General features: G+C 44.9%; 1 protein-coding gene across 2 annotated transcripts in view; it reads left to right on the forward strand.

Moving 5' to 3' along the window:
- The first annotated feature begins 4,154 nt into the window (after nucleotides 1–4,154).
- The window catches only part of HACD1 (3-hydroxyacyl-CoA dehydratase 1), a 29,011-nt gene continuing 15,726 nt past the window's right edge, over nucleotides 4,155–17,439 (forward strand). The window contains exons 1-3 of one of the 2 annotated variants that reach the window (XM_021943100.2): nucleotides 4,160–4,444; nucleotides 17,067–17,184; nucleotides 17,370–17,388. In XM_021943100.2, coding sequence (XP_021798792.1) covers nucleotides 4,188–4,444; nucleotides 17,067–17,184; nucleotides 17,370–17,388 — 394 coding nt within the window. In that variant the 5' untranslated portion in view covers nucleotides 4,160–4,187. Of the gene's footprint in view, nucleotides 4,445–17,066; nucleotides 17,185–17,369; nucleotides 17,389–17,439 lie in introns of both variants that reach the window. The other variant, XM_021943101.2, reaches the window with a different exon arrangement.

Consider the following 17,439-nt stretch of genomic DNA (forward strand, 5'->3'; position numbering starts at 1 on the left):
TGTTCTGTGTTGCAGGAAGTTAGGGACCCCAAATGGAGAGACCGGCTGGAACCACAGCAGAAGAACATAAATTGTGAAGATTTCATGGACATTTATCAGTTCCCAAAATTAATACTTTCATAATTTCTTACGCCTGTCTTTACTTTAATCTCTTATTCCCGTTATCTTCATAAGCTGAGAATGTATGTCACCTCAGGACCACTATTGTACAAACTGAGTGTAAAACATGTGTGTTTGAACAATATGAGATCAGTGCACCTTGAAACAGAACAGAATAACAGTAATTTTCAGGGAACAAGGAACGACAACCATAAGGTCTGACTGCCTGCGAGGTCAGGCAGAATACAGCCATATTTTTCTTCTTGCAGAGAACCTATAAATGGACATGCAAGTAGGAGAGATATCACTGAATTCTTTTCCCAGCAAGGAATATTAATAATTAATACCTTGGGGAAGGAATGCATTCCTGGGGGGAGGTCTATAAACAGTCGCTCTGGAAGTGTCTGTCTTATGTGGTTGAGATAAGGACTGAAATACGCCCTGGTCTACTGCAGTACCCTCAGGCTCACTAGGGTGGGGGAAAAAACCCACCCTGGTGAAATTGAGGTCAGACTGGTTCTCTGCTCTCGAACCCTGTTTTCTGTTAAGATGTTTATCAAGACAATACGTGCACAGCGGGACATAGACCCTCATCAGTAATTCTCATTTTGCCCTTGCCTTGTGATCTTTATTGCCCTTTGAAGCATGTGATCTTTGTGACCTACTCCCTGTTTGTACACCCCCCTCCCCTTTTAAAATCCCTAATAAAAACTTGCTGATTTTGCAGCTCAGGGGACATCACGGACCTACCGATAGGTGTTACCCCTGGAGCCCAGCTGTAAAATTCCTCTGTTTGTACTCTTTTTCTTTATTTCTCAGACCGGCCAACACTTAGGGAAAATAGAAAGAACCTACACTGAAATATTGGGGGCTGGTTCCCCCGATAGTTCTAGATACAAATTCCTTGTTAGAGACATCTGTTGTGAATATTTTCACTTTTTTAAGGTTGTCTTGAAAACACAGATGTTTCCCATTTTGATGAAGTTCAATCTGTCTTTTATTTCCTTTTTATGATTAGTGCTTTTTTTTTCCTCCAAAATCGTCACCTTCCCCAAAGTCAAAAAGATTGTTCTATATTTTCTTAGAAATTATGTAATTATAGCTTCATGATTAGGTCTGTCATTCATTTCAACTTAATATTTGTCTATGGTGTGAGGTAAGGTTCAAGATTTATTTTTTGATATGGGTATCCAGTCATTTCATTGATTGAAAACATTATATTTTCCACACGGAAATTACCTTAGCTTCTTATGAAAATCAATTGACCATATACATATAGGTCTATACCTGGACTTGATTCTGTTTCACTGATCTATATGTCTCACCTTATGCATACTACAGTGTGTTGAAAACCAGTTTTATAGTAAGTCTTTAAACTAGATGTATGTGTGCTCCAACTTTCTTCTTCCTATGCACCTCTGTATGAATTTTATAGTTAGCTTGTCAAGTTAAAAAAAAGTCTGCTGGGATTTCGAGAGAATTGACATTTTAACAGTATGGAGTCTTCCAATTCATGAACAGGGAACTGCTATTTATTTAGATCTTTCATTTCTCTCAGCAGCAATTTATAATTTTGAGCAGTGATTTATAATTTTCAGTGTATATGTGTCACGCATATTTTGTGAAATTTATCCCTATATAGTTCATGTTTTGGGATGCTGATTAACATGGTATGGTTTATTTTAAATTTCATTTTCCAGTTGTTCTGTGTACATACGTAGAAAAACCATTGATTTTTGTTATGTTGATCTTGTATCCTGCCACTAGTTCACTAGTTCCAGTAGGCTTTTTTTTTTTTAGGATTCCTCGAGATTCCTAGGATTTTCTAGGAAACACATTGCTCTCATTTGCAAATAGTTTTACTTCTTTCTTCCCTTTATTTTATTTTTATTCTTTTTTGAGATGAAGTCTTGCTCTATCACCCAGGCTGGAGTGCAATGGGGCGATCTCAGCTCACTGCAACCTGTGCCTCCTGGGTTCAAGCAATTCTCCTGCCTCAGCCTCCAGAGTAGCTAGGATTACAGGCGCCCACCACCATGCCCCGCTAATTTTTGTATTTTTAGTAGAGATGGGTTTCACCATGTTAGGCTGGCTGGCCTCGAACTCCTAACCTCAAGTGATCCGCCTGCCTCGGCCTCCCAAAGTGCTGGGATTACAGGGGTGAGCCACCACACCCAGCCTTCCTTTCCTTTTTTTTGAGACAGAGTTTCACTCTGTCATTCAGGTTGGAGTGCAATGGCCAATCTCGGCTCACGATTTTAAAAAATTATTTCCACTAAGGAAACTGAGGCATGGAGAGGTTACATCGTCCAAGTTCACACAGCTAATAAAATGGGAGGAGTCAGGAATTTGGGGGTTGTATTTCAGTAACTGGACTCCGGAGCCTGACTTCTTAACTGTATGCTTTGAGGGGACAGAGTAAAGAGTTAAGAGGGGAAAGCATAGGGATTGAGAGGAGAGAAAGTAGGAAACAGTGGGATTCTATCTTCCTTGCTGGAAAGAGTTCCTGTTGGCCCAGTGGCTAGGTTGCCTGTATCTGTACAAATGTTTCTTCTTTGCTGCCCTTGCCTTGTCATGTCCTTTCCTCCAGCTCCCCTAAGACATCGAACATTCTACACTGAATTGACCTCAATGCCTTCAACCCGTGGACTTGGTGTCACGCGCGTCCGTGTGAAGAGACCATCAAACAGGCTTTGTGTGAGCAACAGGGATGTTTATTTCGCCTGGGTGCAGGCGGACTGAGTCTGAAAAGAGAGTCAGCAAAGGGAGATAGGGGTGGGGCCGTTTCATAGGATTTGGGTAGGTAGTGGAAAATTACAGTCAAAGGGGGTTGTTCTCTGGCCAGCAGGGGGTCACAAGGTGCTCAGTGGGGGAGCTTCTGAGCCAGGAGAAGGAATTTCACAAGGTCATGTCATCAGTTAAAGCAGGAACCAGCCATTTTCACTTCTTTTGTGATTCTTCAGTTACTTCAGGCCATCTGGATGTATACGTGGGTGCCGGTCAGAGGGGATATGATGGCTTAGCTTGGGCTCAGAGGCCTAATACTTGGTAGACACACACACACAAACACACACACACACACACAGACACACACACACGCTCCGGTAAAATTCACACAAGTGGGGCCGGAAGAGGTGGCTCACGCCTGTAATCCCAGCACTTTGGGAAGCCAAGACGGGTGGATCACTTGAGGCCAGGAGTTCAGGAGCAGCCTGGCAAACATGGTGAAACCGTCTCTACTAAAAATAACAAAAATCAGCCGGGCGTGGTGGTGCATGACTGTAGTTCCAGCTACTTGGGAGGCTGAGGCAGGAGAATCTCTTGAATCAGGGAGGCGGAGGTTGCAGTGAGCCGAGATCACACCACTGCACTCCAGACTCTAAAAAAATAAATCATGCAAGTGGGACGGTCTTCTCACTGTTAGAAGAACTGTTGGACTACCTGTTGGACTCCCTGGTAAACGGGAAACAGGGCGAAATGGGCGTTTCTTCCCCAGAAGCTCTTAAGAATGAATGAATGTTTGACCCAGCGCTGTGGCTCAGGCTTGTAATCACAGACCTTTGGGAGGCAGAGGTGGGAAGATCGCTAGAGCCCACGAAGTTGCAGTGAGCTATATTCGAGTCACTGCCCTCCAGCCTGGGAGACAGACTGAGACCGCGTCTCTAAAAAGAAAAGAATGAGCGGCAGGAAGATCCCGCTCCCTGCCTGCGCATTGAGAAACTGCCTTACAAAAGGCCAGGCGGGCAGAGCCACGCCAAGTTCAGGTGCATTCCCTGTGTCCCCATTAAATACTCGCAGGGCGCACATCGCCAGGGCTCAAGGCGTCTGGGCGTCTCTCTATGAAGAGGCCCCCAGCTAGAGAGGCGGGTGCACTTTCCTCGGGAGCGGAAACTACAGCGCCGCCTGGAAAGCGTGCCGGGGGTCACGGGTTCTGGATCCCCATTGCCGGGGCCAGGCGTTCTGGCCCCCAAGCCGCGCGCGCTCCCAAGGGGCGGGGCGGGGCGGGGGCGTGGCGGGCAGTGGCCGGGGGCGTCCGCTCCTCCCCCTCGCGGTTCGGCTGGCTCCGCCGAGCCCCCTGCGCGTGGCACATGGGGCGCCTGACGGAGGCAGCGGCATTGGGCAGCGGTGCTCGGGCTGCGCGCTGGGCAGGGTCCCCTCCCACGCTCCTGCTACTCTCTCCCACGTCCCCCGGGTGCGCGGCCACCATGGCGTCCAGCGACGAGGACGGCACCAACGGCGGCGCCTCGGAGGCCGGCGAGGACCGGGAGGCCCCCGGCAAGCGGAGGCGCCTGGGGCTCTTGGCCACCGCCTGGCTCACCTTCTACAACATCGCCATGACCGCGGGGTACGCGCGCCGCGGGGCGCCCTCGGGCCCACCCCGCGCCGCGGTCCGCGGAGGTTCCGGGCTCAGGGGGCGCGGGCCGGGGTATGAGGGGCGCGGGGGGTGCGGGCAGCGGCCGTGGGGGAAGGGAGCTGTCGCCGCGGCCACCGCCGGGGTTGAATGGAGCGGGCGGGGGGGCCGGGCCCTGCGCTCCGGGCATTGCCTAATACGGTGCACGGCGGGGCGCTGGCCGGAGGTTAAGTATAGACCCGGGCAGGAATGCGGGGCCGGCCGGCGGGGGAGGCGGCTGCGGCCTGGGCGCCGCTGCCTTCGCTGCTGTTGAAGGAGCGCCGTGCCCTGGCCACCCGATGGTCTCCAGAGCGCGGAGCCTCATGCTGCGATCACTGGGCAGAGTTTTCTCCCCTGTTAATTTCACCGTGACTTTTTTTTTTTTTTTTTTTTTTTTTTAAAGCACAGCACGTCTTAGAGCTTGTCACTTTGGACGATTTTGAAATAACCAACCCCTTTATCTCAGCCTGGAGCTCCTGCCCAGCATCTTTATGGCCTCAGACTCCGTGGCTGATACTCTGGACCTTGATTTTTGGCTTTGAGTATGACTTGCAAGTTAAGGTTACACAATGACTGTCGCTCTTCGCAGAGCTGTCAAAGTGACTTCTGTGTCAACTGCTTCTCAAAAACTGTTGAGAAAATGCTTTTCTATTTCTAATTGCACTGCCTTTTAAAAAAGTTATTTTCCCATTATCACTCGAAGTATTAACTTATGTAAATGCGAGGAAAAGTTTAGTATTTTTATTTTTATTTTTCATTTTAATTTTTGAGACGGAGTCTCGCTGTGTCGCCCAGGCTGGAGTGCAGTGGCGCGATCTCGGCTCACTGCAAGCTCCGCCTTCCGGGTTCACGCTGTTCTCCTGCCTCAGCCTCCCGAGTAGCTGGGACTACAGGCCCCTGCCACCACGCCCGGCTTTTTTGTATTTTTAGTAGAGACGGGGTTTCACCGTGTTAGCCAGGATGGTCTCGATCTCCTGACCTTGTGATCCGCCCGCCTCGACCTCCCAAAGTGCTGGGATTACAGGCGTGAGCCACCGTGCCCGGCCAGTATTTCGTTTTATTTTTTAGACGGAGTCTCACTCTGTCGCCAGACTGGAGTGCCCTGGTGCGATCTCCACTCACTGACAACCTCCGCCTCCGGTGTTCAGGGTGTTCAAGCGATTCTCCTGCCTTGGCCTCCAGAGTAGCGGGGACTACAAGCGTGTGCCACCACGCCCCGCTAATTTTTGTATTTTTGGTAGAGACGGGGTATCACCATGTTGGCCAGGCTGGTCTCGAACTCCTGACCTTAAATGATTCCCCCACCTCGGCCTCCCAATATGCTGGGATTACAGGTGTGAGCCACCGCACCGAGCCTAATATTTTATTTTAATTTTTTAAAAATAGAGATGGGCTCTCACTGTGTTGGCTAGGCTGGTCTCAAACTCCTGGCCTTAAGCAATCCTCCCACCTCGACCTCCAAAAGTGCTGGGATTACCACTCCCGGCTTAATATTTTAAACTTTCTCCAGGGTTTATAGAAAAATGTGATTGACAAAGATTTAATAAATCTTTACCTATGGTGATTGAGTTTCTATTATGTGCTTAGCATATGATACTGAATACCAAATACAGTTCACACAAATGTTATTTGAGGATTTACTATGCAGGGGACTGTGTTGCTTATTTTACGTGTATTTTTAGTCCTTTAAAGTCCTGTGAGGGGCACATTATATTACATTATATAGATTAGAAAAGTGAGGCACAGACACTTGCCCAAGATCACAGCCAGCAAGTGTCAGTCAAACATGGGCTTCAACCCAGACTCTCTGACTTCACCGTCCTGCTACTTCATCTTTCTTTCTTCCTAAATTATAATCTTGGAAAGAGAGAAAACTAATGTATTTACAACAATTCAGTAGTCACCAAATGCTGCCGCCTTTAAATGCATTCGGAACTGAAAGAATTCTCTCTCTTCTGTGATAGTCCGGTTAATAAACGTTTCCTTTTCTTTTCTTCTTCTTCCTTTTTTTTTTTCTTGTTTTTCTTTTTTAAGGCAAGGCCTTGCTGTGTTTTCAAGGCTGGAGTGCAGTGGTGCTTACTGCAGCCTCAACCCCCAAGCTCAAGGCGATCCTCTTGCCTCAGCCTCCTGAGTAGCTGGGACTACAGGCGCACACCACCATCCCCAGCTAATTAAAAATAATTTTTGTAGAGTAGGCTGGGCACAGTGGCTCACGTCTGTAGTCCCAGCACTTTGGGAGACTGAGTTGGGTGGATCGCTTGAGGCCAGGAGTTCGAGACCAGCCTGGCCAACATGGCAAAACCCCGTCTCTATTAAAAATACAAAAATTAGCCGGACGTGGTGGCACACGACTGTAATCTCAGCTACTTATAAGGCTGAGGCATGAGAATCGCTTGAACCCAGAAGGCTGAGAGAGAATGCTACTGCACTCCAGTCTGGATGACAGAGCGAGACTCTGTCTCACACACAAAAATAAAATAATAATAATTTCTGTAAAGACAGGTTTTCGCTATATTGCCCAGGATGTTCTCAAGTGATGCTCCCACGTCGGCTTCCCAAAGTGCTGGGATTACAGGTGTGAGCCACCACACCTAGCCAGTAGACATTTTGAAATATCTGCCTTGTGTTAACTGGGTGTCTGTCCCTTCTCTCTTCAATTGACTCTCTCTGTTGAAAGCCAACTTATATTTCAAAAATGAACATCAATGCATAGCTCCAGTTTAAAGACTTCAGTGACTCTCTGCCACCTCCATCCTGACATAAGGGATTCAGGCTGTCTGCCATTCAAGGCTTTTTGCAATCTGCTCCCGAGTCCCCTTTCCAGTCAACTTGAATTTGGTATCTCTGACTCACTCTTCCCTCAAAGCATCATGTATTTTCACAGCACTCTGCTTCTTTGCTCAGATTTTTCACTTTTGTATAATGTTCTCCTAGTATTCCCATGACTTCTAATCAGATAGACCTCTTTGAAGTTTTCCCGGTCTCCTGCCTTACCTGGCGCAGAATTAAATGCTTTCTCCATTCTGTCCGTCTGACCCTTCTCTGGCAAATCAGGGCTTATTCTAAACTTGTCTCCCTCTGCCTCTATTGAGATGTTTCCTCGTCATATTTACAAAATAAAGGATACTGAAATGGAATAATCTCTGTAACTGACTCTTCGGAGGCTTTCTAGAGGCATTGAGATTTGAAGAAGGAATAAGATGTGCATACATAGAGAGTAGACATTTCAGGTGATATAAATTCTGGAAATAGGCATGATATGCAAGCCTGATGTATTCTCTTGATTGAACTGGAGGATGCTGTTGGGAAATAGTGGTAAATAAGGTTGAAGAAGTTGTAGTGTTGAAATTGGGACAAGAACTTACATGTTTCATGGGGTGGACAGCAGAGGACTAGTTGAGGTTCTTTTTGTTCATTTAACTTATTTTATTTCTCTTAGCAGAACTTTGGCACGTTTATTATGTTTTTTGTAATAATTTTCAAAACAAGCTGGGAACAGTGGTATGCACCTGTAATCCCAGCTACTCAGGAGACTGAGGTAGGAGGATTGCTTGAGCCCAGTAGTTTAAGACCAGCCTGGGCCGCATAACAAGACCCCATCTCAAAAGCAAAACACACAGACACACACACACACACACACACACACACACCCCAAATTGCAAAGGGAACTGTATTTAAGAAATCTTATAAAATTGTGCATAAATGTAAAAAACAACTCATCATTTTATAAGCCTATCACATACTTTCATTTTCTTTTTATCATTCATATGAATATCTGACCTCTTCCAAGTTTTTACTGAAAACCACATTCTCAAGGAGGCCTTACCTGGCCATCTTAAGTTGAATAGTGAAACACATACTCCTTATCTCCCTTGCCTGTTTATTTTTCTCCATCCCACTTTCTTTCATATGACTGTACAATACATTTTACTTATTCGCAGGGCTTATTGTCTGTCATCTCCATTAGAGTGTAAACTCCATGAAGTACTCAATACATATTTGAATGAATGAATGAGTGAATGTATTACAGCACTGTTATAATATCTGCTTTATTGTATATTTTTCCATTTTCACTTAATAGTCTGTCAGGTTTTCATATGGTTTTCTTTCTTTTTCTTTCTTTTTTTTTTTGAGATGGAGTTTCGCACTGTTGTCCAGGCTGGGGTGCAATGGCACGATCTGGACTCACTGCAAACTCCACCTCCGGGGTTCATGCCATACTCCTGCCTCAGCCTCCCGAGTACCTGGGACTACAGGCGCCTGCCACCACGCCCAGCTTTTTTTTTTTGTATTTTTAGTAGAGATGGGGTTTCACCATGTTAGCCAGGATGGTCTCAATCTCCTGACCTCATGATCCGCCCACCTCGGCCTCCGAAAGTGCTGGGATTACAAGCATGAGCCACTGCGCCTGGCCATATGGTTTTCATAATTACACTTTTTGATAGTTACATATGAGTGTATAGAATTAATACACAATAATGGATTAAATCATGCCCCTAATGACATTTTACTTTTATTTGTTTCTGTTCAATTAGTGGCTTAGTGTAATAAATTCCCAGAAGTAGAATTATACCTTTAAAGGATGTAGGGATTTTTGGGGTTTTTTTTGTTGGGGGGATGGGGTCTAGCTTTGTTGCCTAGGCTGGCCTCAAACTCCTGGCTCAAGCGATCTTCCTGCGTTCACCTCCTGAGTAGCTGGGATTACAGGTGAGTGCTACTACCATGCCTGGCAGATGTAAGGATTTTTTTTTTTTTTTTTTTTTGAGATGGAGTCTCACTCTGTCACCCAGGCTGGAGGGCAGTGGTACAATCTCAGCTCACTGCAAGCTCCGCCTCCCGGGTTCATGCCATTCTCCTGCCTCAGCCTCCTGAGTAGCTGGGACTACAGGTGCCCACCACCACACCCAGCTAATTTCACCCAGCTAATTTTTTTTTTTTTTGTATTTTTTAGTAGAAATGGGGTTTCACTGTGTTAGCCAGGATGGTCTCAATCTCCTGACCTCGTGATCTCAATCTCCTGACCTCGTCATCTGCCCACCTCAGCCTCCCAAAGTGCTGGGATTACAGGCATGAGCCACTGCGCCCGGCCAGATGTAAGGATTTTTATGGCACTTGCTCATAATAGGGAAGTGGCATTTCTCTCCCTCCCTCTCTCTCTCTCTCTCTTTCCGACAAATACTTTTGAGCCCGTATATATAAATGCATTGTCCTTCAAATACTTTAGGCCTTGTCCTTAAAGCAGGGTAACCTGGGGCATTAATGTATAAACAACAATTGCACTAAAATAATGAGATAAGTGCTAAGCAGATGTGTCAGAGGACGGACAGGGAGAATTACAGAAAGTTTTCTGTGAGAGATCACAGCATTTAAACGGAGCGGTGAAGGACTTAGTAAGCATAAGCGGGGAAACAGCATGAGTTAGAGGACAGAGATCTGAAACTGCAAGACATCTGTTACGGCATCAAGAAGAGGGCCTGGGCCGGGCGCGGTGGCTCACGCCTGTAATCCCAGCACTTGAGGCCAAGGCGAGCGGATCACGAGGTCAGGAGATCCAGACCATCCTGGCTAACACAGTGAAATCCCATCTCAACTAAAAATACAAAAAAGTAGCTGGGTACGGTGGCATGCACCCATAGTCCCAGCTACTCGGGAGGCTGAGGCAGGAGAATCGCTTGAACCCGGGAGGCAGAGGTTGCAGTGAGCCGAGAGCACGCCACTGCACTCCAGCCTGGGGGACAGAGCGAGACTCTGTCTCCAAAATAAAAAAAGAAGAGGGCCTGAAGTGTAGAGTGGGAAATGAAGACGGACAGGTAGCTTGAGCCATTGCACTGGGCCTTAGATGCTTTGCTAACATGTTTGGATTTTAGTCTGTACACAATACAGAAAGGTGTGGTTTAAAGGTTGTGTCTCATTCCTTTGTAGCTGGGTAACCTCAGATAAGCTACTTAACCTCTCTGACTCTTAGTTTTCTCATCTGTAAAGTTGGAACAGCACAACTACTTAGCTAGCTTATAAAGGAATAAAGAGATAATGGATATGAAGTTCTTAGCAGGATGCCTGCTGCACAGTGGATATTTAAAATGTTCATTTTTATTCCTAGTGGTTTATTTAAAATACTTTTTTTTTTTTTTTTTTTTAAGACAGAGTCTGGCTCTGGAGTGCAGTAGCACCAGCTCAGCTCACTGCTCAGCCTCCCAGGCTCAAGTGATCCTCCCACCTCAGCCTCCTGACCAGCTGGGACTACAGGCACATGCCACCACATGGCTATTTTTAAAATTTTTTGTAGAGACAAGGTTTTGCCATGTTGCCCAGGCTGGTCTTGAACTCCTGGGCCCAAGCAATCCACCCATCAGCTTCTTGTGTGGCTGGGATGACAGGTGTTGCGCTACCACGCCTGGCTAATTTTCTTGTATTTTTAGTAAAGACGGGGTTTCACCAGCTTGGTCAGGCTGGTCTCAAACTCCTGACCTCAAGTGATCCACCCGCCTTGGCCTGCCAAAGTGTAATTTCTTATGAAACTGCCAAACTGGTTTCCAAAGTGGTTATACCCTTTTATCTTCCCTCTGGCAATGAATAGGACTTCCCATTGGTGCACATCCTTCCCAACCCTTGCTGTGGTCAGTCATTGTAATTTTAGACATTCTGAGAAGAAGTATATTGTGTTATCTCTTTGGGATTTTGATTTTGTTTTCCCTAGTAACTAATGATACTGAGTATCTTTTCGTGTGCTTCACTTGCCAATCGTATATCTTCTTGGGTATAGTGTTGGTTCAAATCTTTTGCCCATTTTTAGCTGGGCATGGTGGCTCACGCCTGTAATCCCAGCACTTTAGGAAGCCGAGGTGAGTGGATCACGAGGTCAGGAGATCGAGACCATCCTGGCTAACACCGTGAAACCCTGTTTCTATTAAAAGCAGGACAAATTAGCTGGGCGTGGTGGCAGGCGCCTATAGTCTCAGCTACTCTGGAGGCTGAGGCAGGAGAATGGTGTGAACCCGGAGGTGGAGCTTGCAGTGAGCCAAGATCGTTCCACTGCACTCTAGCCTGGGCAACAGACTGAGACTCCATCTCAAAAAAAAAAAAAAAAAAAAAAAGAAAAAAGAAAAAAAGAAAACCTTTTGCCCATTTTTTTCTTTAATGGGCTGTTTGATTTCCTATTACTGAGTTTTGAAAGTTCTTTATACAATCTGGATACAAGTGCTTTACATGATTTGCAAATATTTTCTTCCAGTTTGGGCTTGACTTTTTATTCTTTTAACAGCGCCTTTCAAAGAGCAGGTGTCTTAATCTTAGTGAAAATCAGTTTCTCGGGTGTTTTTTCTTTTATGAATCTTTCAGCTTGACTCATTATTGGCATGAGTGCTGGTGTACAATCAGTGGAAGCACTCACAAATTGGCTGCTAAAGGAAAGTATAACTTTTATCTAGAAAAGGCAGTTTAGATGTGTCAGTGAACAATGTATGAAAGTATGGGCCAGACATGGTGGCTCACGCCTGTAATCCCAGCACTTTGGGAGGCTGAGGCAGGCAGATCACTAGAGGTCAGGAGTTCGAGACCAGCCTGGCCAGCATGTTGAAACCCCATCTCTACTAAAAATACAAAAATTAGCTGGATGTGGTGGCAGGTACCTGTAATCCCAGCCACTCTGGAGGCTGAGGCATGAGAATCACTTGAACCTGGGAGGTTGAGGTTGCAGTGAGCTGAAATTGCATCAGACTGGGCGACAGAGCAAGACTCCATCTCAAAAAAAAAAAAAAGAAAGTATGGAGTGTATGAAAGTTGAAGACCATCTTCGGTACAAGCCTCCAAATGGCTAAAGGAGGTATACAAAGGAAATAGCAAGCTAGAATATTGTTTTTCAATAATTATTGAAATAATGGATCTAGGCAATGATCATCAGTAACTGCTAGTATCACAAAAGAGAGAGTCTGGCCAGGTGCAGTGGCTCACACCTGTAATCCCATTACTTTGGGAGGTTGAGGCAGGCAGATGGCTTGAGCCCAGGAGTTCAAGATTAGCCTAGGCAATGTAGGGAGACCCCATCTCTACCAAAAAAAAAAAAACAAAACCCACAACAGCAAGAACAATAATGAGCCAGGTGTGATGGTACACCCCTATGGTCCCAGCTATTCGGGAGGCTGAGGTGGGAAGATTGCTGAAGCGTGGGAACCCAAGGCTGCCATGAGCCACAGGCACACCACTCACTCCAGCCTGGGGGCCACAGCGAGAATCTGTCTAAAAAAAAAAAAATCCTAATTGCAGAAATTCCAATTGCTTTTGAAATATTTTCTGTTTGTTTTATTATAGTTACTAAGCAGATGGATGAAGGAAGTTCAAAACTAGTTCAATACAGGACCCTTAGAAGACTTTGACTGTCACCCCTTGTGATGGAGGGCTTAGGAAGTGAACCCTGATTCAATTGGCTCCTGGCCTTATTTATGGAAAAACAGACAAGAGGTTAGAATAGATGGTTCGATGGGTCCTTTCAAACCCCTGAGTCTGTTAATTTCTTTTATTTCCCACAGTTTAGTGAGTGGCATGATCATGATACTGTGCTAGGTGGTACAATACTGCCACCTATGGAACAACAGTAGAACTTGTTATAATGTTAACGATGCATGGAGTTTTATACAATGCTGTTTAAAAATGTAGAAAACTTGCCGTCCAAATGACTCCTTTGATTGGTAGGTTAATAATTGCCTCTCAAACTTATCTTTTGTGGACATCTGATTTGGATTCACCTGAAAAAGACAAGCGTATGGAAAATGTGAATGAAAATATCTTAATAAACCTTTTGTTTTCTTAGAAGAAATACGGGGATTTGGAATTGAAGATAATAAAATCATAACACTTTAGTTGTGGAAGGTACCTAAAGCATGATTCAAATTAGTGCCACAGGATCAGTCCAGCACTGAGTTCAGTGTCGGCACTCACATGAGATGAATCCATCAGTCATAGCCACAGTGAAGCTAGGGAAGAGTGGAAAGGGGTCAGGACTAGGGAGTCTAGAAACTACACAGGTTCTGTTTCAGACTCAATCATTAACTTACTCTTAAGACTCAGGTAAGTAACTCAATGTCTCTGGAAGATGATTTTCTCATCTAAAAGAGTGGCCTTCAAACTTTTTGGATAGCATGCTACTATCAATTAAAATATTTGAGCATAGGCTCTCCATATAACATAAAAAATATAATGTAAATGTGAATTGCTATGATTAGCTGGTATCTCAGGGCACAGTATATACTTAGAGCCAGACTGATACAGCATAGTGGCTTAAGAGCATATACTCTGAGCTTAGTGGTGGCTGTGTGACCCTCTCTGCCTATTTTTCAGTAGTGAAATAGGATAATAGAAGACCTTCATATTCAATAGGATAATAGAAGACCCTCATATTCAATAAAATAACCTCACAGGGTTATTGTGAGGATTTGCGGTTAGTATGTTATGCATTGAAAACAGTGTCTAGGACATAGAAAGCACTCTGACAATACACTTATTATTGTCATTGTTATTACCATGAATATGTCTGCATTTCAAAGGTCCTTGTGTTCCTTTCAGATACTTACTTGACTTCTTGCCAATCTGATGAACAAGTCACTGCTTTTACCTTATGTTCTAGGAATAGAAGTGTCATTCTGCCATCTTATTGTTCTCTTGAGCACGCATTTTCATCAGATTCAGTTAGTAGATTCTTTGCAGGAATCTTTTCAAGCCATTGGTCCACTGTATGAGTGTTGTTTGTTTTAAAAAGTTAAAACTGCATGATAATTTTATATTTCATAAATCCACTTACTAGACTCTTTGGAGACTATCTAAAAAGACTAGGGTAGCTCCTCATTTCCCTGGGTGAGTTATTAGAGCTTTTAAAAAGCTACAGATGAGGTAAGTTACTTAAACGTGCTTTTGTAATTGCAAGGGAAACTGGAAAAAAATAACTTCTTATTGATGACTTTAGAAAGAGTAAGAAGTAGTATGAGACAGCTGGTCTCTACAAGTCTAGCCTACATTTAAAGTACCATTACTTCACAGAACATAAGCTATATTTATATGCAAACGTAAGTTTAATAGCGAGGGCATATAGTATTTCTTTTTTCTTTCTCTCTCTCTCTCTCTTTTTTTTTTTTTTTTTTGATACAGGGTCTCTGTTGCACAGGCTGGATTACAGTGGCACAAACATGGCTTACTGCAACCAGAGCCTCTGTGCTCAAGTGATTCTCCCACCTCAGCCTTCCAAGTAGCTGGAATCACAGGCATGTGCCACCATGCCTCTAAAATTTTTTTTGTAGAGACGGGATCTTGCCATGTTGCCCAGGCTGTTTTTTCTTTTCTTTTTTTTCTTTTTCTTTTTCTTTTCTTTCTTTTTTTTTTTTTTTTTTTGTGTGAAACAGAGTCTCACTCTGTCACCCAGGCTAGAGTGCAGTGGCACCATCTCAGCTCACTGCAACCTCCGCCTCACGGGTTCAAACAATTCTCCTGTCTCAGCCTCCCAAGTAGCTGGGACTACAGGTGCCCACCACCACATCTGGCTAATTTTTGTATTTTTAATAGAGACGGGGTTTTGCTGTGTTGGCCAGGCTGGTGTCGAACTCCTGACCTCAGGTGATCCACCCACCTCAACCTTCCAAGGTGTTGGGATTACAGGGGTGCGCCACTGTGCCTGTCCCTTTTTTTTTTTTTTTTTTTTTTTTGAGACGGTGTCTTGCTCTGTCGCCCAGGCTGGAGTGCAGTGGCCGGATCTCAGCTCACTGCAAGCTCCGCCTCCTGGGTTTACGCCATTCTTCTGCCTCAGCCTCCCGAGTAGCTGGGACTACAGGCGCCAGCCACCTTGCCCGGCTAGTTTTTTGTATTTTTTTAGTAGAGACGGGGTTTCACTCTGTTAGCCAGGATGGTCTCGATCTCTTGACCTCGTGATCCGCCTGTCTCGGCCTCCCAAAGTGCTGGGATTACAGGCTTGAGCCACCGCGCCCGGCCCCCTTTTTTTTTTTAAGCAACCTTTTTGAAAGCAGGCCCATGGCTGATCTACCTGTGGCTTGGCAATTGTTGTCATTGTTGTTGTTGTTTTAGTGAAAATTAAGTAAATATTAATTGATGACTTTTTTTTTGTCCCGAGATGGAGTCTTGCTCTGTCACCCAGGCTGGAGTGCAGTGGTGTGATCTCTGCTCACTGCAACCTCCACCTCCCGGGTTGGAGCGATTCTGCTGCCTCAGCCTCCCGAGTAGTTGGGACTACAGGCGTGCGCCACCACGTCTGGCTAATTTTTGTATTTTTAGTAGAGACGGGGTTTCACCGTGTTGGCCAGACTGGTCTCGAACTTCTGGCCTCAGGTGATCCGCCTGCCTCTGCCTTCCAAAGTGCTGGGATTCCAGGCGTGAGCCGCTGCACCCGACCCACTTAACCTTTTTAAAGTATAAGTTCAGTGGCATTAAGTACATTCACATTTTTGTGTAACTATTACTTCCTTCTGTCTCCATAACTTTTCATCTTGCAAAACTGAAACTCTGCACCCAGTGAACACTAACTCCTCATTGCCCCATCTGTCCCCAGCCCCTAGCCACCACTATCCTACTTTCTGTCTCTATGAATTTGACTACCCTAGGCATACCTCATATAAATTAAATCATACACGCTAGGCATGGCGGCTCACATCATGTAATTCCAGCACTTTGGGAGGCTGAGGTGGATGGATCGCTTGAGTTCAGGAGTTTGAGACCAGCCTGGGCAACATGGCGAAAACCCATATCTACAAAAAATACAAAAATTAGTTGGATATGATGGCGCATACCTGTAGTACCAGCTATGGGGAAGGCTGAGATGGGAGGATCGCTTGAGCCCTGGACGTCAAGGCAGCAGTGAGCCACGATTGCGTCACTGCACTTCAGCCAGGGTGACAGAGTGAGATCCTGTCTCAATCAATCAGTAATTTGTTAAAGATGACAGCAACACATAATGCAAACAAAGAAATTTTTTAAAGAAAAAAAGATCATACAGTAGTAGTCCTTTTGTGCCTAGCTTAGTTCACATAGCATAAGGTCTTCAAGGTTTATCCATGTTGCATGATATGTCAGAATTTCTTTTCCTTTTTAAGGCCAATATTCTATTGTCTGTATAGACCACGTTATCTTTTTTTTTTTTTTTTTTTTGAAGCGGCGTCTCGCTCTGTCGCCCAGGTTGGAGTGCAGTGGCACGATCTCAGCTCACTGCAAGCTCCGCCTCCCGGGTTCACGCCATTCTCCTGCCTCAGCCTCCCGAGTAGCTGGGACTCAAGAGCCCGCCACCACGCCCGGCTAATTTTTTGTATTTTTAGTAGAGACGGGGTTTCACCCTGTTAGCCAGGATGATCTCGATCTCCTGACCTAGTGATCTACCCGCCTCGGCCTCCCAAAGTGCTGGGATTACAGACGTGAGCTACCGCGCCCCGTCTGTATAGACCACATTTCAAGTATCCATTCACTTACTTATGGACACTTCGGTTGCTTTCACCTTTTCACTATTTTGCATAATGCTGCTGTAAACACAAATGTATAGATCAGTGGTATTAAGTTCGAAAGAACTTTATAAAATACTTTTTTTTTTTAGGTGGTTGGTTCTAGCTATTGCCATGGTACGTTTTTATATGGAAAAAGGAACACACAGAGGTTTATATAAAAGTGTTCAGAAGACACTTAAATTTTTCCAGACATTTGCTTTGCTTGAGGTAAGTTTTCCATCATGCTGTTTTTCTATTGCTGTAATATTTATGTGAATTTTTTTTGTTGTGCAAAATCAATATGATTTTGCTGATTACATACCACCTATGGATTTGCTTAATACCAGTGTTGACAGTGGTTTATTTAATGTTTTCTATTATTGACGTAATGATTTTTTTCTATTTGCTTACAGATAGTTCACTGTTTAATTGGTGAGTTTTTGCTTCAATTTTATACTTTTATTTTAAATTGCCTTTAGGGCA

The sequence above is a fragment of the Papio anubis genome, chromosome 11 (genome assembly GCF_008728515.1).
Source record: "Papio anubis isolate 15944 chromosome 11, Panubis1.0, whole genome shotgun sequence".
NCBI lineage: Eukaryota > Metazoa > Chordata > Mammalia > Primates > Cercopithecidae > Papio > Papio anubis.